Here is a 23,052-nt window from a genome sequence, read left to right as displayed (position 1 = left end):
TTATTTTTGTATACTGTTATAGTTTGTGACTGCTATCTATGGAACTGGCTGCCGTGCCACATAACCTCTTTATAAAGCTTACGAACCTGTGAACATGAACACATTTCGTTGTGCCAATAACTAGGTGGCAGAACGGCCAATCATCACTTTATCCTTATTTTCCTCAACTGTGTGTCTCAGGTGATCCCCTGCGCCCAGAGGGATGCTTTGTACTGCCTCCACGAAAACGGTTGCATCACCCTTCGTGTGTGCCGTTCCACTGCAGCTCTTGAAGACGGATCAGTAGCAACAGGTATGCCTCCTCTCGTACATGCCGTGGGTGCCATTTGGACTGTGCTCACTGACGACGCTAACTCACAGCAACACTGCCTTCCCTTCTTCATTTACTAAGCCATTGCATAGTTCATTCAGAGCCTGAAGCCTTTTTCGCTATGCTCCAGTGGGCATTCAGACTCTTACTATCTCATTTATCTTCAGCTTAGTATTGCAGGCCAATAGGAGTCTATTGTCTCAGCAAATGTCTCTCTCTTCCTCACTTCTTTTCTTGTTTCCCCGACATTTTCTTTTATGAGTCTCTCACACCCACATTTTAACGGATATTTCTCTTCCTGGTACTTATCTCACTAAATCCTCTCACTTTATTGTCCTGCTCTCATTTCACCTCACGCTTGGCTTTTCTACTTTGTACTTCAATTTATCTTTTTGACTCTTTTTTTTATTTTATTAAGTACTAATCAATGCTTTATCCCACACTTGTCTCCTTTTATTCACACTCCGAACAGCTGTCATTATGCTTCCCATTCTCCCATCCTTTTAACCCTGTCTCGGTCTTCTTTTCAGTCACACTAAGATCATTACTTCTTTTTCTTTCTCAGACCCTGAACAGAGTGCCCAGGAACTTGTGTATGACCTCCGCTCTCAGTGTGATGCTATTCGGGTCACCAAGACCGTCCGGCCATACCGCATGGTTATCTGCCCCATCAACGAAAACAGCGCTGCTCTCATGGTCAGCGATGGTAGAGTCATGCTATGGGAGCTCAAAGCCTTCACAGGCAGAGCTACTGCCAATCCAAGGTACACCAGCGCATGCACACACACACACACACACACACACACACACACACACACACACACACACACACACTGTTCAATATTTCTGCAGTCACACTCATTTCCAGGCACAGGCTTGAAACAGAGGTAAGGAGGTAACGGTAAGAGCCATGCTACTTTTTCAGTCTCCTTGAATAAACTTCCCTGAAAACTGCCTAATCCTCTGACCTAGATTTAGGCTTCTTAGTGACTGGCACAGGTAGGCCAGGCAAGGACGTACTCTATCTCACTTTCCTTTGATAGAGGATTCCCAAGCCTCTGTCGAAGATTCATGACTATATATCTCATTTTTATATTTGTTTCCTGCATGCCTACTATCAAGTTAATATAGGCGAATAAGTCCCAGCAGCATGAACTAAAAACGCATGTCATGCTTCACTTTGTGATAGAACTGCCTCGTTTCAATAAATCTTGAAATTCTCTTGGTTTCAGCTGGATGAAGAAGCAGTTCATGTGAAACTAAATGACAGACCAATGTTTGTTTACATGCATCTCTGATCATTCTGACAGTCAATGTACACGTGTGAAAACCATACCACAATATCTATGGCTTAGTTCAAATAAATTTGATGATAATTCCCAATTTCTTTGTGATGTTGTCCCACACAGACGATGTGATGAGAGAACGAAGAGATTACCCGGATGTTGTTTAGCTTGATTTAAGAGGATACACGTTATTTTATACTTTACATGTTAACGCCTCTTGGTATTTGACTTGATCAGATTGTCACCAATTATTTTTCTTGATGGATCAATGTTAAATCATTACAAAATCATGTCTAGGTCAATTAAGAAAAAAAATCATCCCAGCATTTGAATTATCACTTCCCATCTTGGCTTGAGTAGTTAATGCATGTTGTACTTTCATTATATATTTGGATTAATATTTGACCTTGTCATTTGTGTTGCAGTTCAGGATTGTCCCCACTCTACTCTCCGGTGTCCTTTTGTGGCGCTCCTCTGGCTCCAAACCAAAAACATATTCAAAATCTCTCTCTCAACAGCATGATAGGTACGACTGCACGCCATCAACCGCACCGTTTTGTGTCAACATCATGCACCTTTTTTCTGTAATCTTCTTAGTGTTATTTAATGTCTGTGGAACAGAGACAGTTGGGCACAGGCCAAACCTATGTCTGTTATAAACAACCCTTACAAATCATATTCACGTGTCAGTTGATCATTTTGGTGTTGGCATAAATTACATTTACAAGCATTATTTTCAGTGAGTGTTTTTCTCCTAATGTTGAGTGAAGTGAAGAAAATAAAAAAAAATGTCAGTTGTGCAAGATATATAACCCTGGGTGTTTAAAAATACAATGGGCATGAGAATGTAAAATATAAAAAGAAGATCCTTTGTGCTACATTTTATGATTTACTATGACTATACATTTAATAAATGAAACAAATAGAGTTTAGTGGATTATTAATAATGATGCACCTGTGTAAACCACACAAACGTTTGCATCTGCTCAGCTTGACAATTGAATCAGCTGATTTTTTTTAAGCATACTCAAAAAAAAGAGAGAAAAACATCAAGGTCTGAATATTTTACAATACAATACAATACATGCTGATTTTTATAGCGCTTTCACAACAGCGGCAGCTGTAACAAAGCGATTAACAAAATAGTTAACATAAAGTAAAATAATAAACACAAAATGCATTATTATTTTGCACAAAACATTTGGGACACCAACAGGATGTTAAAAGTGAACAAAATGTGGAGGTTGGTCAAAAGTATTAGGACACTAACATTCAATCACTGAGGAAATTACATATACGTATTTGAACATTGATGGTGTGTTATTTTCATCTCAAGGTCAAACTTTAATAGCTGGTGAGGCCCCTCTTCCATCCTCCAACCAACAAGAAGTCCAGCTGAAGTTTCTGTTGACTGGTCTCCTCTCTGGCTTGCCATTGCCACCCTTTGCCATCCGCATGTGTCCACCTCTGACAACCAAAAACATCAACCACTACCAACCCATGCTGGCTGTTGGTAGGTTATGTTACAAACACACACTTGCTTTCAAATGCATAAATACATATTTTCATACAGATTTTTTTGCTCCTTCTGGTCTGAACAAATTGATGGCTTTGTAATTTTGTTCTTCTACCCCTATGGTTTGATTTCTTTTCACGCTGTTAAAAAAAAAAAAAAAAAAAAACTTTGAAAGTCAAATTGCATCATAACAAATCACACAAGATCACTCTCTCATCTCATTGGTTAGCAGTAAGAGCAAGATTGTAAAAGTAGGGGAGATTTAGTGTATGGACCTTTTAGGAAACGCATTTAAAAAGCTTTTAAGCTGTGGCAAAAATGGATGGATGGATAATAATTACATACATATAGTAAATGGAAAACAATTTTGTTAAGGGAACTGTTTTATCAGATTACATCCTAATCACTATTGTTTTGTGTTTTTTTTTGTTATTGTAAAGTGTCCTTGGGTGTCTTGAAAGGCGCTTATAAATAAAATGTATTATTATTATTATTATTATCACCATTACACTATCTTGTTTTATTTGAACCATATCAAAGCCACTTAGATTAAATGGTGCTCAGACACATGAGTGTGATTTTTGTTCCTTTATAAGTTTGATTACTGACTGTGAACCACACTAGGTTACTTATTGAGTTCTATACGAAAGGGTGGAAAGCACCCTGACCTAAAATTTACAATTTTAGCAATGCTGAAGTTGAAGGTGATTCATGTATGTTCAAGTTCAGCATACGATGCGATTGATTCTCATTTGCCTTACCTAGATAAATTAAGGTAAATGAATACAAAATACATTTCTTTTGGACCACCATCCATCCATCCATCCATCCATCCATCTTCTACCGCTTATCCGGGGCCGGGTCGCGGGGGCAACAGCTTTAGCAGGGAAGCCCAGACTTCCCTCTCCCTAGCTACTTCTTCCAGCTCTCCCCGGGGGATCCCGAGGCGTTCCCAGGCCAGCTGGGTGACATAGTCTCTCCAGCGTGTCCTGGGTCTTCCTCGGGGTCTCCTCCCGGTGGGACATGCCCGGAACACCTCACCAGGGAGGCGTTCAGGAGGCATCCGAATCAGATGCCCAAGCCACCTCATCTGGCTCCTCTCGATGTGGAGGAGAAGCGGCTCCTCCCGGATGACCCATAGCTCGTGACCATAGATGAGGGTTGGAACGTAGATCGACCGGTAAATTGAGAGCTTCGCCCTTTGGCTCAGCTCCTTCTTCACCACGACAGACCGATACAACGTCCGCATCACAGCAGACGCTGCACCGATCCGCCTGTCGATCTCTCGCTCCCTCCTGCCCTCACTCGTGAACAAGACCCCAAGATACTTAAACTCCTCCACTTGGGGCAAGATCTCCCCCCCCGACCCGGAGGGGGCACTCCACCCTTTTCCGACTGAGGACCATGGTTTCAGATTTGGAGGTGCTGATTTTCATCCCAACCCCTTCACACTCGGCTGCGAAACGCTCCAGTGAGAGTTGGAGAGCCCTGTTTGAAGGAGCCAACAGCACCACATCATCTGCAAAAAGCAGGCCACCAAAACTGACCCCCTCAACGCTTCGGCTGCGCCTAGAGATTCTGTCCATGAAGGTTATGAACAGAATCGGTGACAAAGGGCAGCCTTGGCGGAGTCCTACCCTCAATGGAAACGATTCCGACTTACTGCCGGCAATGCGAACCAAACTCTGACATCGGTGGTATAGTGACCGAACAGCCCGTATCAGGGGGTTCGGTACTCCATACCCACGAAGCACCCCCCACAGAACTCCCCGAGGGACATGGTCAAACGCCTTCTCCAAGTCCACAAAACACATGTAGACTGGTTGGGCGAATTCCCACATACCTTCGAGAACCCTGCTAAGGGTGTAGAGCTGGTCCACTGTTCCACGGCCGGGACGAAAACCACACTGCTCCTCCTTAATCTGAGGCTCTACTTCCTGACGGACCCTCCTCTCCAGCACCCCTGAATAGACCTTACCAGGGAGGCTGAGGAGTGTGATCCCTCTGTAGTTGGAACACACCCTCCGGTCCCCCTTTTTAAAAAGAGGGACTACCACCCCGGTCTGCCAATCCAGAGGCACTCTCCCCGTTGACCACGCGATGTTGCAGAGGCGTGTCAACCAGGACAGCCCCACAACATCCAGAACCTTGAGGAACTCCGGGCGGATCTCATCCACCCCTGGGGCCTTGCCACCGAGGAGCTTTTTAACCACATCGGTGACTTCAACCACAGAGATAGGAGAGCCCACCTCAGAGTCCCCAGGCTCTGCTTCCTCCAAGGAAGGCATGTTGGTGGACTTGAGGAGGTCTTCGAAGTACTCTTCCCACCGGTTCACAACGTCCCGAGTCGAAGTCAGCAGCACCCCATCCCCACTGTACACAGTGTTCGTGGTACACTGCTTCCCCCTCCTGAGACGTCGGATGGTGGAGCAGAATTTCCTCGAAGCCGTCCGGAAGTCGGCTTCCATGGCCTCACCGAACTCTTCCCATGCTCGGGTTTTTGCCTCGGCGACCACCAAAGCTGCGTTCCGCTTGGCCAGTCGGTACCCGTCAGCTGCCTCTGGGGTCCCACAGGCCATAAAGGCTCGATAAGACTCCTTCTTCAGCTTGACGGCATCCCTTACTGCTGGTGTCCACCAGCGAGTACGAGGGCTGCCGCCACGACAGGCACCAACCAGCTTACGGCCACAACTCAGATTGGCCGCCTCAACAATAGAGGCACGGAACATGGTCCACTCGGACTCAATGTCCCCCGTCTCCCCCGGAACATGGGAAAAGCTCTGTCGGAGGAGGGAGTTGAAACTCCTTCTGACAGGGGATTCCGCCAGACGCTCCCAACAAACCCTCACAATACGTTTGGGTCTGCCAGGACGGACCGGCATCTTCCCCCACCATCGGAGCCTACTCACCACCAGGTGGTGATCAGTTGACAGCTCCGCCCCTCTCTTCACCCAAGTGTCCAGAACATGCGGCCGCAAATCCGATGACACGACCACAAGGTCGATCATCGAACTACGGCCTAGGGTGTCCTGGTGCCAAGTGCACATGTGGACACCCTTATGTTTGAACAAGGTGTTCGTTATGGACAGTCCGTGACGAGCACAGAAGTCCAATAACAAAACACCACTCAAGTTCTGATCGGGGGGGCCGTTCCTCCCAATCACGCCCCTCCAGGTCTCACTGTCATTGCCCACGTGAGCATTGAAGTCCCCCAGTAGAACAAGGGAGTCCCCAGCGGGAGTACTCTCCAGCACACCCTCCAAGGACTCCAAAAAGGGTGGGTATGCTGAGCTGCTGTTTGGTGCATATGCACAAACAACAGTCAGGACCCGTCCACCCACCCCAAGGCGGAGGGATGCAACCCTCTCGTCCACCGGTGTGAACCCCAATGTACAGGCACTGAGCCGGGGGGCAATAAGTATGCCCACACCTGCTCTGCGCCTCTCACCGTGAGCAACTCCAGAGTGAAAGAGAGTCCAACCCCTCTCGAGAGGACTGGTACCAGAACCTAGGCTGTGTGTGGAGGCAAGTCCGACTATATCTGCCTCACACACCAGTTCGGGCTCCTTCCCTGCCAGAGAGGTGACATTCCATGTCCCAAGAGCTAGCTTCTGCAGCCGAGGATCGGACCGCCAGGGTCCCCGCCTTTGGCTGCCGCCCAGCTCGCATTGCACCCGACCCCTTTGACCCCTCCCACGGGTGGTGAGACCATGAGAAGGGGGGCCCACGTTGCCTCTTCGGGCTGAGCCCGGCCGGGCCCCATGGGTGTAGGCCCGGCCACCAGGCGCTCGCCAACGAGCCCCACCTCCAGGCCTGGCTCCAGAGGGGGGCCCCGGTGACCCGCGTCCGGGCAAGGGAAACTGAGGACCATTGATTTTATTTTTCATAAGGGGCTTTGTGAGCCGTGCTTTGTCTGGTCCCTCACCTAGGACCTGTTCGTCATGGGTGACCCTGCCAGGGGCATAAAGCCCCAGACAACTTAGCTCCTAGGATCATTGGGACACACAAACCCCTCCACCACGGTAAGGTGACGGCTCACGGAGAGGCTTTTGGACCACATGTTTGGGAAAGTTGGCCATTTTCACATGTTGATACATGCCATATTGTCATATTAGCTGTTTAACATGATGTTTTGAGCTTTTCTCATAACCTCATCAGAGATTGGTGTACCCTCGGTTGGTTTTTGTTGTTTCAACACTATTGTTTGTTTCAGAAACTGGTTGCATCATTGCTTTTGAAAGAGACAGCAATGATAAATTAACTTCCTAGAGCACTACCCATATGCTGAATGAAAATCTTGTTATTCCTTTACCCTCTGGTTTTGTTGGAATGAACACGACCTGCTTGAGAACTGATGTCAGGCTCAATAGAGAAAAAATATATATAAGGTGACATTGCATGAGAGGTTTTTCTTTCAGGATGGATCTGCTTTGAATTAGACCAATAATACATTGTGTCCGCAAATATACGTAATATATTTTTTATTGCGTTAAGCTCTTTTTTTTTTTTTTGGACTACCGGTGTTGAATTACAGTTTTTCAAAAAGAAAAAAAAAGTTTACCATCTACACTGAGCTTCAGATTTGGGCTTTACCCATTTGACTGCATTTAAACTACTAAAAGTCAAGTCAACAGTATTTGTTGTATTACAGTATTGTAAAACATGTAACCAACATGAAAGCCGAGGACTGTCTATGGGTGAAAAAGAAAATATGAAAGTGTAAGGAACAATGGGGGGGCATGGAGGTTAGCTCAAAGTAAACGCTCTACTGTATCCTACTCCACCCATTGTGGAAAGCTTTTACTTCCATCAACCTTTGAAGTTTCATGAACATCCATGATACGATACACACCAGGGAAAACTCTCACTTTACTGTGATGAGTGTGGGAGTACTTTTCATCAAGCAACAAATGTGAACATTTTTCATTGATTTTACACTAGGGAAAAGTCCCAGCTGTGGAGAAGCGTGGGAGTTCATTTCATGACTATTATAAACTCTGTCCCCTTATTCATAAAGACTTTGTTCTGTGGCTGCACAAAGTATCTACATAAAGATATGCATTATATATCCTGTGATGAAAGTCAAATGGGAATCAAGGTGATACAAGGTCAAGTCAAGTCAAGTCAGTTATAGAGCACTTTCAAACAGCCATCGCTGCATACAAAGTGCTGTACATGGAGCAATTTAACATGCACAATAAACAGTAAGACAAATCTGGAATAAAGGCAGTAGAAAGCACCAAACAGTAAAACCAAGAACAAATCTAAGTCATGCTGAGTCGAATGCCAAAGAATACAAGTGAGTTTTGAGGAGGGTTTTGAAGATTGGCAGCGAGGAGGCTTGCCGAATGTTCAGTGGGAGATCATTCCAAAGAGAGGGACCAGCAACAGAAAAGGCTCGATCCCCTCTGAGCCTCAGTTTAGTTCTTGGTACTTCTAATAGTATCTGGTCCACAGACCTGAGGCGCCTGGCAGGTGTGTAGGGGCGGATGAGCTCAGAGAGGTAAGGTGGCGCGTGATTATTCAGAGATTTGAAAACAAATAAGAGGATCTTGAAAATAACTCTAAAATGTATGGGGCGCCAGTGAAGGGATGCCAGAGTAGGAGTTATGTACTCACTCTTACGAGTACCAGTCAAGAGGCGAGCAGCGGCATTCTGGACCAGCTGAAGGCGCTTAATGGAGGACTGGCGGACTCCAAAGTAAAGGACATTGCAGCAAGTGAGCATGTGCCAAAGGCATGAATTACTGTCTCAAAGTGTTCATGTGAGAGGAGAGGTTTTATTTTGGCCAGCTGTCTAAGGTGAAAGAAACTGGATTTAACAACAGCACCAATTTGCCGATCAAGTTTGAAATCACTGTCCATTTTAAGGCCCAAGTTTGAGACTGTTGACTTAAGATAAGGAGACCAGGGGGGCCAAGTCTACATGATGGGATGTACAAGGGCCACTGGGACCAAACAATATCACCTCTGTCTTCTTTTTATTGAATTTCAAGAAATTCTGTGCCATCCAGGTTTTGATTTCTTCCAGAAAGGATAGGAGTGGCCTTAATGAGAAGGCGTCTTTTTTTTTCAGTGGGACATAGATATGGCAGTCATCTGCATAGCAGTGGAAGGGAATACCATGTTTCCTTAAGATGGAACCCAATGGGAGCAGATACAGCGAGAACAGCAGAGGCCCCTGAATTGAGCCCTGTGGAACACCACATGACGGGAGCAGTGCGTGACTCAGAGCAGCCAAGGCTGACACAAAAGGTTCTGTCAACTAAATAGGACCCAAACCACTCAAGAGCACTGCCACCAATGCCCACCAAGTGCTGCAAACGAGTCAGCAGAATACTGTGATCCACTGTATCAAATGCTGCAGTTAAGTCCAATAAAATTAGACACATGTGGTCTCTCTGTGGTGTGTGTGACACTAAATGTACAGCAGAGTTCAAATTCTATTTACCCTTAAGCAATCATTATACTGTAGGTAGAATAAATGTGTGCTCAGATTTAGAGTGAAATTATCTGATTTGTGAAAATTTTGTACTGGTGGCATCAGTGCAAAGAGTTAGTCTATACCCATGTTAAGTCAAAATAACTCATAGAAATACACATGCTCCTTCCAGCTCTGACCCAAAAGCACCGTACTGAAGACAAAAGCCATCAGATTATTTTCTGTTGAAAATTTTGATTTGATATTCATTGTATTTTTCAATGAATGATTTTCATTTTTGCAAGATGTGCAGTTTTTAGAAGAGCAAGAAAGAAATGCAAGATGTTCATTTTTTTCACATAGCAACTGGAATTAAAAATCTAAAATTTGTCTTATAATGCTGCTCTCATGAAAATCAATCTTTGAAATGTAAAAAGACATACACTTGGACAAATTTGGCAAAAATGTTTTTTTAAATTGAAATTTAATTTGGTTTTTTTTTTGGGAGGGGGGCAGGCTTTTCATTTTTGGTGTATCCCTGTGGTTTATCTTTCTTCATTGCTTTGCATTGCAAGGAGTGGCACCCACATTTTGTTGTATGCTATACAATGACAATAAAGATGATTCTGATTATAATTTTTGTCTCTTGTCAGGTACAAGTAATGGGTCTGTCCTGGTGTACAACCTTACCAGTGGTCTTCTCCACAAGGAGCTCAGTGTGCATTCTTGTGAAGTCAGGTAAGATGTGGAGCCACTGTGCACATTGACATGTTTGAATATTATCTAATATCGATAATTCTGTTTTTGTTTCCATTTTAAGCCACATAACAACTTCACTGGAATTGGGTTTTGTATTAATGAACTACCAATGTAGTTGAAAGCTGTACATTTCACGGCTGGCATTATCCGTCTCAAATAAGAATATTGAGAGTTGGACAACAGATGCATCCCATATTCTGACACCTAATGATGGGTGTCCAATGTAGTACAGTATTACCTAATAATGTGAATATCCGCATTTTTCTCCCAAGTTCTCCGTGCTATGTTAAAAAAATGTCCTCTCCATCTTTTGTTTAGGTCAAATGTAATGTATATTTACTTCTTTTTGCCATGTTTGGTGAAAAGTCAAGCCTTTGTTTTTCCAGTGGTAGACAATGTATGATCCATTACAGCTGCAGCTGTTGTGAAAGCGCTATATAAATCAGCGTGTATTGTATTGTACAGGGTGGCCCACTTAAAAGTAGCCCGGATTTTTTTTTAAATTAAAATATTTTTTTAATTTTTTTCAAAACATGTATTTAATTACGTGAATGTTACAAGTGACCCAAGTCTTTCCAAAACCTGTTTTTATTACTTACAGGTTACAAGAGATGCTGGAAGTGTCCCCCATTGACATCTATACATTTTTGAGCACGGCACAGGATGTTGGCTGATACTGACTGCAGCTCTGCTAAGGTGATGCTTCGGATAGTGTTGGTGATGTTCCGTTTGAGTTCGTTCAGGGTATGAGGATTATTTGCGTACACCTTTTCTTTTAAATTCCCCCATAGATAAAAATCGCATGAGGTCAGGTCCGGAGACCGTGGTGGCCATAACCCCTTGCTCACAGTTCGCTCTTCCGTAAAGACTTCATGAATGGATGCCAGTGACATGTGGGACGTGTGACATGTTGCACCATCTTGTTGGAAGAAGGAGTACATTCTTTCAAATCATGCGATTTTTATCTATGGGGGAATTTAAAAGAAAAGGTGTACGCAAATAATCCTCATACCCTGAACGAACTCAAACAGAACATCACCAACACTATCCGAAGCATCACCTTAGCAGAGCTGCAGTCAGTATCAGCCAACATCCTGTGCCGTGCTCAAAAATGTATAGATGTCAATGGGGGACACTTCCAGCATCTCTTGTAACCTGTAAGTAATAAAAACAGGTTTTGGAAAGACTTGGGTCACTTGTAACATTCACGTAATTAAATACATGTTTTGAAAAAAATTAAAAAAATATTTTAATTTAAAAAAAAATCCGGGCTACTTTTAAGTGGGCCACCCTGTATTATATTGTATGATATACCCTGAAGCAGACTTGACTACTTGAGTACTTGAACACTGCTATGATATGGTTTCTCACACTGCTTTGATTGGTTGATCACAATGTGTCATTGCAGATATAAAAGTATGAACTAACTTTGAGTGGTGGCAGTTGCTCAAAGGGAAAACTTCACCCAGGCAGTTTTTACACTTGAAACCGAGCACTGTCAATGGTGAACTTAAATAGACCAGAGTAGAAGCTGTCAGCAGTGAAAAAATGTCTCTCATGGACAAAATTTCTGCACGCATTCTGTCCAACAACAAAGTATAAATATTCGAAGACTTTGCCTTTGACATCAAAGTTTCTCCCAAGATATTTCTGTGGTGTACAGTACCGCTGTTGGTTCTCGATCTAGAACTTGTCGCACTTGGTGAAGAGACCTTTATGCTGATTAGCCAAGCAGCCGATGCCCCAACGCATCCCGTTTACATTTACGGGGAAAATTGACTAATTAATCATATGGCTCCTCACTACCTCATTATGGTGCAGTTTCTGCTCACGGAGTTAAAAAAATCATTTCGCACACTTGGCTGATTTGATTTAGTGTTCAATTTTGTCACTGCTTGTGTGTTCATTCCACAGGGGTATTGAGTGGGTGAGTCTCACCAGTTTTCTATCTTTTGCCACTTCCTCTCCCAACAACATGGGCGTGGTTCGGAATGAGCTGCAGCACGTCGATATGCCTACTGGTGAGAAACACACCAACAATACAAGGGGAATGAGTTTCTAAAGTTTGCGTGTGCAAACATGGTCGCAAACTGGATTGTTTATGCAAACAGATTTGGAATCTAATCTACTGTATTTTCCTGATGATATATTGCAGTTTTTTTGTAGCTTGGCTGGGGGTGCGACTTATACTCTGGAGCGATTTATGGATGAAATTATTAACATTTCACATGTTATTTTGACATTAAACCGCAAGAGGCCGCTCTAGACCTGTGTTGATAAAACCACGATGAATCTGATGTAAGTGACGAAGAAGAGGAAGCGCTGCATCTTCTACCTCCGGAGTTGGTGGAGTTGCTTTAAAGTGACACATAGGATGAAGATTCCATTGGATTTCGTGATTTGGTGTGACATTGATGGTTTGGTGAACTTGTTAGCATGCTCTTTATGCTATAGTTATCTGAATAAATATTAATATGTTACCTGAACATACCAGGCACGTTCTCAGTTTGACGTTTATGCGTCATGTAACGTGAGCAGATTGTACACTTATTCAGCCTGTTGTTTGCTATTTTATTTTATTTTTAATTGCCTTTCAAGACGACATGTCTGTTCTTGGGATTTAATTTTATCATATAAATTCATTCATTCATTCATTCATCTTCCAAGCCGCTTGATCCTCACTAGGGTCGCGGGGGGTGCTGGAGCCTATCCCAGCTGTCTTCGGGCAGTAGGCGGGGGACACCCTGAATCGGTTGCCAGCCAATCACAGGGCACACAGAGACGAACAAGCATCCACGCTCACATTCACACCTAGGGACAATTTAGAGCGTCCAATCAGCCTGCCACGCATGTTTTTGGAATGTGGGAGGAAACCGGAGCACCCGGAGAAAACCCACGCAGGCCCGGGGAGAACATGCAAACTCCACACAGGGAGGCCAGAGCTGGAATCGAACCCGGTACCTCTGCACTGTGAAGCCGACCTCCGGTGCGACTTATGTATGTTTTTTTTTGTTCATTATGCATTTTATGGCTGGTGCGGCTTATACTCGGGAGCGTCTTATAGTCCGGAAAATACGGTACTAATTGGGCTCAACCAGGATTGCATCTGCCAAATGAGATTCATTGCCTCGCATATAATTTGGTAGTCTATGGGTGGAGTATGTGTATGAATATGAATTTAGCCCCCACGGTGGGAATTCTTCAATGTGAGATGAATTGCGCTGCCTGATTTTGCGTCTTTCACTCGTGTGTCTGACAGGCCGGTTCACACTAGCATTCATAGGGGTGCCAACGTTGCACAAAGAAAAGGAGTAGGAAGTAAGAGCTTTTCTGTGCATGTAAAAAATTTTTTTGAAATGCCAGTAACAAAAAAATTAAATTAAAAATGCACTTAAGGCAAGTTAAAGCAAACAAAACTTGTATTTCGGTTTTATGTTCCAAAATTATTTACAGCTGTAAAATAGACATCATCAAATGTATGATTTATATTATTACAACTCACATGAACATGAACCAAGCAAAGCACCTCTTTTGGCGTGTGTAATATAGATTCAGATTTAGATTTCAGAAAACTTTATTTATCCCCGTGGGGCAATTAGAGTCCAACTGAATGGATATCTTGTGCGAGTACTGGTACTTAAACTTGGCAAGCTGCATGAGTTCTTGTTCAGTGGGTGCAATTTTGAGAAAACTGTACATTACAGCACAGGTAAGAGGAATTTGATGATTGTTTTCTTCCCTGGGGAGCCAGCAAGAAAGTGAAATTGAAAGAATCAGTCTTTTCACAAGCGCATAAATGAGCTAACTTTCTCCCTTTATCTACTCTTTCCTTCCATGTGTTTTTCAGGGCGATGTTTTGCTTTCAGAGGTGAGCGAGGGAATGATGAGCCACCCATTGAGATGATAAAAGTTTCACATCTAAAGTAAGTGTTCTGTTTTTCCAATTACCCACAAAACTAAGCATCAACATAATGCAGTTGTTTGTACTACTGTATAGCACAAACATCAAACACTACTTGCTCTACTTACTCAGCGCCTGCGCTCTCATTGCTAAACGTGAAGCCAAGATAGATTCTGTCTTGGGCCAGATTTCAAATTCATTTCCTAATTTATCACTCTGTCAGATCATCACATCATACCAATTGTATCTAAAAGACAAGTAAATATAACAGTCACTTTCTAAATATTGGTTTTATTCGTGAATGGAACAAAAATTAAAACCCATCTGACCCTGCATGAAAATTAATTGCCCCTTGAACTGAATAAGTGGTTGTGCAGCAGAATGGGAATCATGTGTTTGCTATAAATGGTGATGAGTCTCTGATCGTACTATAATGGAATTGTGTCCCACTCATCTTCACAGAATTGATTTAGCTCAATCATATTGGAGTTTTTTTTAAATTGGACGATTTAAGGTCACATTACAGCATCTCTGATTAATTTAATTCCAGAATCGCTTTCTGCATGAGGTGCGGGCTGATTAATTTAACAATAATTTATTATTACATTAATCACAGAAAGTCATCCAGGTCTTGCAGTAGCAAAGCAGTTCCAGACTCTGGAGTTGTCACCACCACTGATGTGTTTTTTTCTCATCCCTTTTTAAAGCATCAAATTCTTGATTACTTTTATGGAAGATGAAACAGGTAGCGCACACATCCCAAGTGAAATTTTAGTTGAAGTCCACTAAAACTTGACCATAGCCATTATTGGCATTTATGATAAAATGTCAGAATAGAAAGCCATTACAGACAAGGGTTAGCGATGATTAAAACTTAATGTGTGACATTAGATAAAGGTTGTGTAACAGCATCAAAATTACAGCAAAGTAAGCACAAAATGTTTCCATTAGATTTGCATCAGACTGCAACTGTGCTTTCACACTTATAATACGACGAAAAAGAAAGTTGATCATGAAGTACAAATTAACATGATGCAATTCATTGAAGCTGCCTAGTACTATTGGTATTCCAAACTTATGGCAACCAAAGATCTACATAACATAAAGTTTCTTGTCATAGTTTTGTCATTTCACACATTCATCCACAGGCAGTACCTGGTAGTGGTGTTCAGAGACAAACCGCTGGAGTTGTGGGACATCAGGACAGGGACACTTCTCCGAGAGATGGCAAAGAACTTCCCTACTGTTACAGCTCTGGTACAGAGATGAATACTTTTTTTTTTAATTGTCGTGTGTATACAATGATATGAATTGGCTCATCTACAGTCACTAAAATTGAAAACCATGTGACGTTTACAGTTTTCTGTTTGTGTCCATATTTAGCCCGGTATAATCCCTTAACTGCTAAACTAAAACATGTTGATGACGTCTCATTGTACTTACCTTCTTTCTTCTGCATCTTCCTGAGCTCATGTGGCCACTTGGAATGATTTCTCTTACAAAATATTCTTGCTCAGCAAGATACTGTGGCATCTGTAGTCCAGCTACGCTCATAAAGGAAGAGCTATGTGGGACAAACTTTACAGTGGTGCTGTAAAAGCCTCTACAGAATGAATAAAACCGACAGTAGCCTTAATAATACATGCCGGCCTTCCTTAGTACCGTATTGGTGTCTTATTTCCATATTGATTGCAAACTTGAGGTCCAAGACCACCATTACAGTATTCCACCAGTTGCTCCTTGGGAGTAAGGTTGGGGAGTCACTCTTGTGTGCTTTACTTTTATGTGAGAATAAAAACACATGCATTTCCTCAGTTGCTTTTTGCTTTCAATCATACTGTGGTTTGTCTTGATTTGCTTTTGTCTTGGTTTGCTCCTCACATATCACAATTTTTGTATTTGTTCAGGAGTGGTCTCCATCACACAACTTGAAAAGTTTAAAGAAGAAGCAAATGGCAGCGAGGGAGGCCATGGCTCGTCAGACAGTGTCAGACGCTGAGCAAAATAGTGTTGAATCTTCAGTTATCAGGTCAGCTCTCAAAAGCCTCCGAAATTCTGTCGTCCATTTGTGTATGTGTCACATACTGTTGCTTCAGATGAGCTTTATACAAAATGCATACGTGAGGGAATTGTACATTTGTTTGATTTCTCCACTAGTCTGCTTCAGGATGCAGAGAGCAAGTCAGAAACCACCCAGGCCATATCTGCCAGGGAACATTTTGTGTTTACTGACACAGATGGGCAGGTGTACCATATCACTGTAGAAGGCAACACTGTCAAAGATGGGGCCCGTATCCCTCCTGATGTGAGTCCAGTCTATGACACTTTTTTGTTTTGTGTCCTGTGGTCCCTTTGGCTCTTTTTTTCCCCATCAAGTCATTCCAATGCCTCATAACTCTGAATTATGAAGATTCGGTATACTGTAAGTTTAATAAGTGACAATTAGTGGTAATTACAGGCTACAAGTGTACGGTATTTTTATATATTGATTTCTATTTGTGGGTAATAGGGACCTATCTATCTATCTATCTATCTATCTATCTATCTATCTATCTATCTATCTATCTATCTATCTATCTATCTATCTATCTATCTATCTATCTATCTATCTATCTATCTATCTATCTATCATTCTTTTTTTCACTGGTAATATGTTGGTTTGGTTGCAACTTCAGTAAAGTATAAAGTATTTATAAATCCTCAGTTGACTTCTCCGTAGGTACTTAAGGTGTAAGTATTACTTGTCTATAGTATTACAGTGTCCTTGAGCTCACTTTTTTATAATGGGACATCACAATCATATCACATTCTATGTCTAAGTAGTAGATTGGATTCTTAAGGATTGGATTTGGTGTTTTCTCCCTCTCTCAAGTATCTTTTCATACCGCAGTTGTAGAGACCAGAGGGCTACCCAGGGATTTTAAATCCTTCATAATTTCTTCATGACTGATGCAGATTCATTTCACTTAGATTTGCATACCCCAAAGGCTTTGCAGCCTTCATATCCGTGTCAGCAAACTGACAGAAACTTTCCGACAATGTTTTATCCTGTCAGCCACACCGTACAGACTTGAAGGTGAGACGCATGTAGCAACTCCACAGCACCTGTCTTGTCTAGTGATGTAATCTAATTTATACTCATCCATGGTTACAGCCTTTCTGTCATAAATATTAATATCACTCACATCCAAAACACAAATGCCCGTGATGGTTTTATATAAGAGAAGGTTTGGAAATGTGGAATTGTCATTTTCTCATGCTCATTGAATATGTTGCAGGGCAGTATGGGTAGTATTGCCTGCATTGCATGGAAAGGTGACACTCTGGTGCTCGGTGATGTAGATGGAAATCTTAACTTCTGGGACCTTAAAGCACGTTTGTCCAGGTAAAATTTGTTTTTTATTCCCTTCCTGCATCATTCATTTATTCTAATAAGGATTTTGGAGAATGGAATTCACTTTCTGTCTTAAGTCTTATATTGTTTTGGCATGTCTTTGTTTTTTTTACATTCTTTCTGTGCTATCTCAAGTGCATAATACACCACCGCATTTCATGTATTTCAACTACTGTGTATGAGCCCATGAAATAACTTGCATTGCAGCCAGTCTCTCTCTCTCTCTCTCTCTCTCTCTCTCTCTCTCTCTCTCTCTCTCTCTCTCTCTCTCTATTCATATATATATATATAGAGAGAGAGAGAGAGAGAGAGAGAGAAACTAAATATGTTTCTTAAATTGAATTCCTAAATCTTTGATTTGATGAATCCTGCAAAAACATTTGCAACTTAAAAGCATTGTTTATAGACATACAGAACTGCTTTATCCCGAAAGTGTAGTTTTTCTTGTGGCCAAAAATGAAAATCTAAAAAAAAACAAATTTTCGATTATTGAATGTCCCAACGTCATCGGTATTTAGGGGAATCCCAACTCACCGAGGCTGGGTGAAGAAAATTCGCTTTGCACCAGGAAAAGGCAACCAGAAACTCTTGGTTATGTACACTGATGGAGCAGAGGTCTGGGACACGAAAGAGGTATGGATGCATCGTGTGAGCTTGTGTGACCCTCTGATGAGAAAGGTTTTTTTTGGTTTGTTTTTGTTTTGTGGTGCTGTCTGCATATCTGTAATTCTTTAAATTTTCATTGATCAGCATCTTCTTTCAAAGGTGTGTGACATGCCTCAGGTCTTTGTTTCTGATAGCAGTTGTAACATATGTGTACGATTCCCAAGACCATGTTGAACTGTAGGTCTTAGAACATTGTATGATACTTGATATATGGACATTTTCTTTAATTGTACGTGTGGATTGATTGGTAGTAATGAATTAGTTTAGTTTACTAAAAATATAGCAAAAAAAATAATACACTTCTATATTAATAAAATTTGACTTGTATGCCAACATTTTCAGCACACGGGTAGGTCCGTGCTAAGTCCAAGAAGACATGCCACTCAGTTGACATTAAAAAAAAAATAATTAAAAAGTATTTTTCATGGACAACAAGAGGGAGATGAGCTTAACTGCTCGAGAGAGGGTTTGCTTTCTCACAAACCTCCTGCCATTCCTGGCGGCGGTGGCGGCATTGTGGGCATTATGTCAATAATGAGAGCAGAGACTGCACTTGTAAATTAAACTGCTGAGACACTGGACAAAAAGCAGCTCTCTGTACATCGGAAGGTAGGAAGACATACTGTGTTGATTCCAACATTGTCAATGCGTGTTTCGCTGGCAAATGAGCACCATGTGTGCTCCACATCCGGGTCCATTTTTTTCTCCAAAATGGATTTTATGCCATCAAAAGACCATCCAGTGCTGCATCTTTTTTTTCAGGAGACTTATTTTATAGTAAAGGCTGGAAACAATACGGTTTCATTGCTTCAGGATGAACACGATCCATTACGTGTGTAGTGTAATCAAAAGCTTATACGCATTATGCTTGTCTGGTGATCAATGAACATGGTGGCCAGCTATATTATTTTTAAAATCGATATTAAATGCATAATAAAAAATAAAAAAGTAAAAAAAAGTAATTAAAAACACATTAACTTTTTACTGCTTGGAGTGACGTACATATGTGAAATATCATATATATATAATGGGCAAATATTCATATTGAATGCAAAATTGCTCTGTACAAATGCATCAAGGTTTTTAACAAGCTTTGCATGGATAAATAGAAGTGCAAACCAAGCAGCATGGATGTTCATTACTCCTTAAATCGCTTTTAATCCAGACTTGGTTTTTGCAAAGTGTTTGTAACGGTCCTATGAAATAATATTCGATGTTGATTATATCATATAATATACTCTAGCAATATTATAAATAATTGGAAATCATATTTTTAGCTCAACTTCCTCCTTTCAACTACTTGAACAGACTTGACGATATTTTACTTTGTATACTCACCCTACTTTTTTCACCAGGAATGAAATTTGGACCCAGCAAAGGTGGACACAGGTTTATTTTCTTGTGTCTTTAGCAGTGTAGGCTGCAGGAAGATGGGCGGATACTTTATGGGAACCGAGATAAGATGCACTGCTCAGTCGGCAATCGTAAAAGGCTGATAGATCAAGACGCAGAGGGGAGCAGTCATAGAAGCAAGGGAGGAGCAGGAGAAATCTCCCAAATGCTTTAGCACTCTGCTGACAGCTGGCTTATACGCTCACTTCAGCACATTCCCATTAAAAGCCATAAAGCATTTTGCACCCCTTGACAAGGCTGTTTGCTGACAGTGTTCCCTTCTCCATCCCACATTTCATTTATTCAGTGGGGTTTAAGGTTTTTGTCAAAACTAATTCCTCCATTTTTTTAAGTTACTCTTTATGCAGGTTCCGAAGAAAGTAACTTTCCACTACCTTCAATGGTTTGTGTTGATCTTCATTGGTTATAACCTCTTGTAGGTCCAAATGGTCAGCAGCATGCGCATTGGTCGCAACGTCAACTATCGCGTCTTAGACATTGACTGGTGCACTTCAGACAAAGTCGTGCTGGCTTCGGATGACGGGTGTATTCGGGTGTTGGAGATGGCCATGAAGTCCGCTAGCTATCGTATGGATGAACAAGATCTCACCGGTAAGCTACGCACTGAAAATTAATCATGTAAAAGACAGATAAAAATAGAATTTGTTCCTTTTCATTTGAAATTGTCGTGTTGTAGTTCTGCTCTTCAAGACAATTTCTTTCTGTGTGCTCTGTGACCAATTTGTCCAGATTCAGTGTGGTGCCCCTATCTGCTGCTACCCCGAGCTGCCCTCACTCTCAAGGCTTTCCTCCTCCTGCAGCCGTGGTCGGGAACCTTCACGATGGACATTACACAAGTGTAAGTGTAAGAATTTGTTTCGGCGCATGTATCTCAAGCAAGAATAGATCGTACTTATTCCCCTAAATCTGACTTTAGAACATACATACTGTACTTACAAACATAGATATTTGAACTGTGGCATCCAGAAGAGACCTACAAATGTTAGATTTTCAAGCACGAATGTTCTTCAAAACAAATATTAGGTAACTTTTCAAATTGTGGCATGTAAATTAGGTTTTGCGAGGAAACAAAAATGTGCAACTAATAATGTCCTTGCTTTTATTCTTGCTCCCAGCCATAACACCAGTATCACTGCTGAGTGATTTGATAATTCCATGTCAAGATTATCATAACCAAAATTACCTGCATCACAATTTTTGGTCTTGCCATGATAGTACAAAAAATGTATAGAAACAACAAAAATAATTGCAAAATGTGTGTGTGTTTTTTTTAAACAAACAAATATAAAAACAGCAACCTCCGCCTTTATATGCAATGGTTTCCGCCTTATGCACATTGCCAATGATGGTTATATAGCGTGAGAAGAATCGTTTGTAAATTGAAAACAATATATCAATCGAGGTCATTTTTCTAAGAAAATGTGTTTCCTAATCTGAATTGTTCATTAAAAGAGAGATTAGTTACCAGAGGTTCCACTGTACTTTATATACCGTATTAAGAAATAATATTTACTCACCACAGATGTAATCTGCAAGTTCAAGTTGGATTTCAGTTCAGCAACCAATGGACACCACTTTGTTTGCCTTTGCAGAGACTACAGTGAGAAAGATGAGATAAAAGGTCTGATCCAGGAGCAGCTCAATTCTTTGTCAAAGTACGTGTTTGCTTTGCTTTGTCTTTAGAAGCAGTGAACGTGTAGGTCATTTTCTATGACTATTATAAGAAATACAACAATACTCTTGCTGAGGATTGCCATGCCGACATATATGTAGATTGCTCTGGTGTTACTGTGTATCTCTGGTTGTATCCCCAGTGACATGAAGTGTGTGCTCCAGGACCCAGAGCTCAGTCTGCTGCAGCGCTGCCTTTTGGTCTCACGGTGAGTTGCTGTCAGCATGCATTTTCCTCGCTTCTTGAGGCTTTTCCAACTTTTTTGTATTTTTAAACATTCCATAGCAGCATTTCTAGTTTTAGTACACTTGATTTTAAAAAACACAGTGTCATTGTCTGTCATTATGTTTTACAGTGTTTTTTGTTGTTGTTGTTTTTTTTTTTTTTTTTAATTGTGTTAAGCATCTTTCAGTTCATATAATGTAGTTATTATTTCTATTTTGGAAAGGATACGACGAAATCATTTTGTTAAATGTACCCTTATGGTATCCTATGATTGACGTTTGCAAAGACTCTAACATATAGTAATTTGCAAATTGAAATCAATATTTGCATTACCTTGGTAGTCTGTGTGTGTGTGGAGGGGGGGGGGGGTCAATTGTTCATCAATTGGTGTTGCAAATCTCGATACAGTACTGTGCATAAGTCTTTGACACCATTAGATGACAATATCTAATTATAATTCGGTTGGCTCATTCATTGATGCCAGGACCTCTGCCAAAGGCAGAACTGTGAATTGCATTCATGGAGTGTCTCTATTTTGAACTTATTTGCCCATCTCTGTTAGTTTTCATCCTACTGCCTGAGTCATGGAGAATGGTTGATTTGATGGTGAGGGTGCCATTATGTTTCTGGGGGGTGGACTGAAATGGTGAAAATAATGTACTAGTAATTGAAAGGGTTATTTCTTGGCCTATGCATAAAAAAGAAGAATTTGGTAGAAATGTATTTCGTGTTTTTTCCAGCTGTATCCATCATACAATTTTCTCGTCTTCTATGTCAAAATGGTTGCTACATAAAAGGTCATGAAAAGAGTAACCAATGCTAACTTACGGTTGTTGCAGCGTATCATAAGTTGATGGCAACGTACTCAGATGTGTTTTTTTCCATATACAGTATATCCTCCTTCCAAGAAACATTTTTCTTGACAATTATTGTAAATTGATGACAGCATTCTCTTCAGACCACATACATGTTCTTAGAATCGACAACCCTTTTGCTGGATGCAGCCAGACCGTGCACTCCCATTTTTGCACGAATTGCTTCAGAGCACGAGCAACAATGAATTCCAGAAAACTTGCTAATCAGTTAATTGACAACATTATTATAATCAAATGAGGCACCCTGACAGTTAGTTCATTGTAATTCTCCACAATGTGTTTTGTTGAATTGCAAATTGTCTTGCATCATGACCAAAAAAAAAAACCGACAACAAAAAAAACACGACATGATGACCAGTGTTGACAACATTGGTTGCTGTATTCTAGTTCAAAATTTTCCCAGCAAATCTAGAGCAATTCTATCTGTCTTGGTTGCAATTTATTTGGGGAGAATGAAGGACACTTTTGGCGAGAAAATAATGAGAATGCGATCATAGAGCTCATGAATCTGTAATGTCTCTGCATCTGGCCATCCTGAGATATCATGCCACTGTTAATGTGGCTCGGTAACCTAGCAACAGCTATGTGTCTGTGCAGAATTGCTAAAGGAGGCT

The 23,052-nt window shown here is 41.5% G+C and overlaps 1 protein-coding gene across 1 annotated transcript in view; it reads left to right on the top strand.

The window, feature by feature from the left end:
- wdr11 (WD repeat domain 11) overlaps window positions 1-23,052 on the top strand; it is a 45,253-nt gene that overhangs the window by 12,259 nt on the left and 9,942 nt on the right. Inside the window, exons 7-22 of the mRNA XM_052080060.1 lie at window positions 181-292; window positions 876-1,074; window positions 2,022-2,122; window positions 2,933-3,109; window positions 10,187-10,271; window positions 12,207-12,313; window positions 14,140-14,215; window positions 15,342-15,450; window positions 16,101-16,222; window positions 16,351-16,498; window positions 17,472-17,578; window positions 18,106-18,220; window positions 20,086-20,257; window positions 20,396-20,504; window positions 21,259-21,321; window positions 21,481-21,546. Of these exons, the coding sequence (XP_051936020.1) occupies window positions 181-292; window positions 876-1,074; window positions 2,022-2,122; window positions 2,933-3,109; window positions 10,187-10,271; window positions 12,207-12,313; window positions 14,140-14,215; window positions 15,342-15,450; window positions 16,101-16,222; window positions 16,351-16,498; window positions 17,472-17,578; window positions 18,106-18,220; window positions 20,086-20,257; window positions 20,396-20,504; window positions 21,259-21,321; window positions 21,481-21,546 (1,868 nt within the window). The remainder of the gene's footprint in view (window positions 1-180; window positions 293-875; window positions 1,075-2,021; window positions 2,123-2,932; window positions 3,110-10,186; window positions 10,272-12,206; window positions 12,314-14,139; window positions 14,216-15,341; window positions 15,451-16,100; window positions 16,223-16,350; window positions 16,499-17,471; window positions 17,579-18,105; window positions 18,221-20,085; window positions 20,258-20,395; window positions 20,505-21,258; window positions 21,322-21,480; window positions 21,547-23,052) is intronic.

Source organism: Hippocampus zosterae, chromosome 11 (assembly GCF_025434085.1).
Source record: "Hippocampus zosterae strain Florida chromosome 11, ASM2543408v3, whole genome shotgun sequence".
Classification (NCBI taxonomy): domain Eukaryota; kingdom Metazoa; phylum Chordata; class Actinopteri; order Syngnathiformes; family Syngnathidae; genus Hippocampus; species Hippocampus zosterae.
This window is presented reverse-complemented; position numbering and strand designations above follow the sequence as displayed.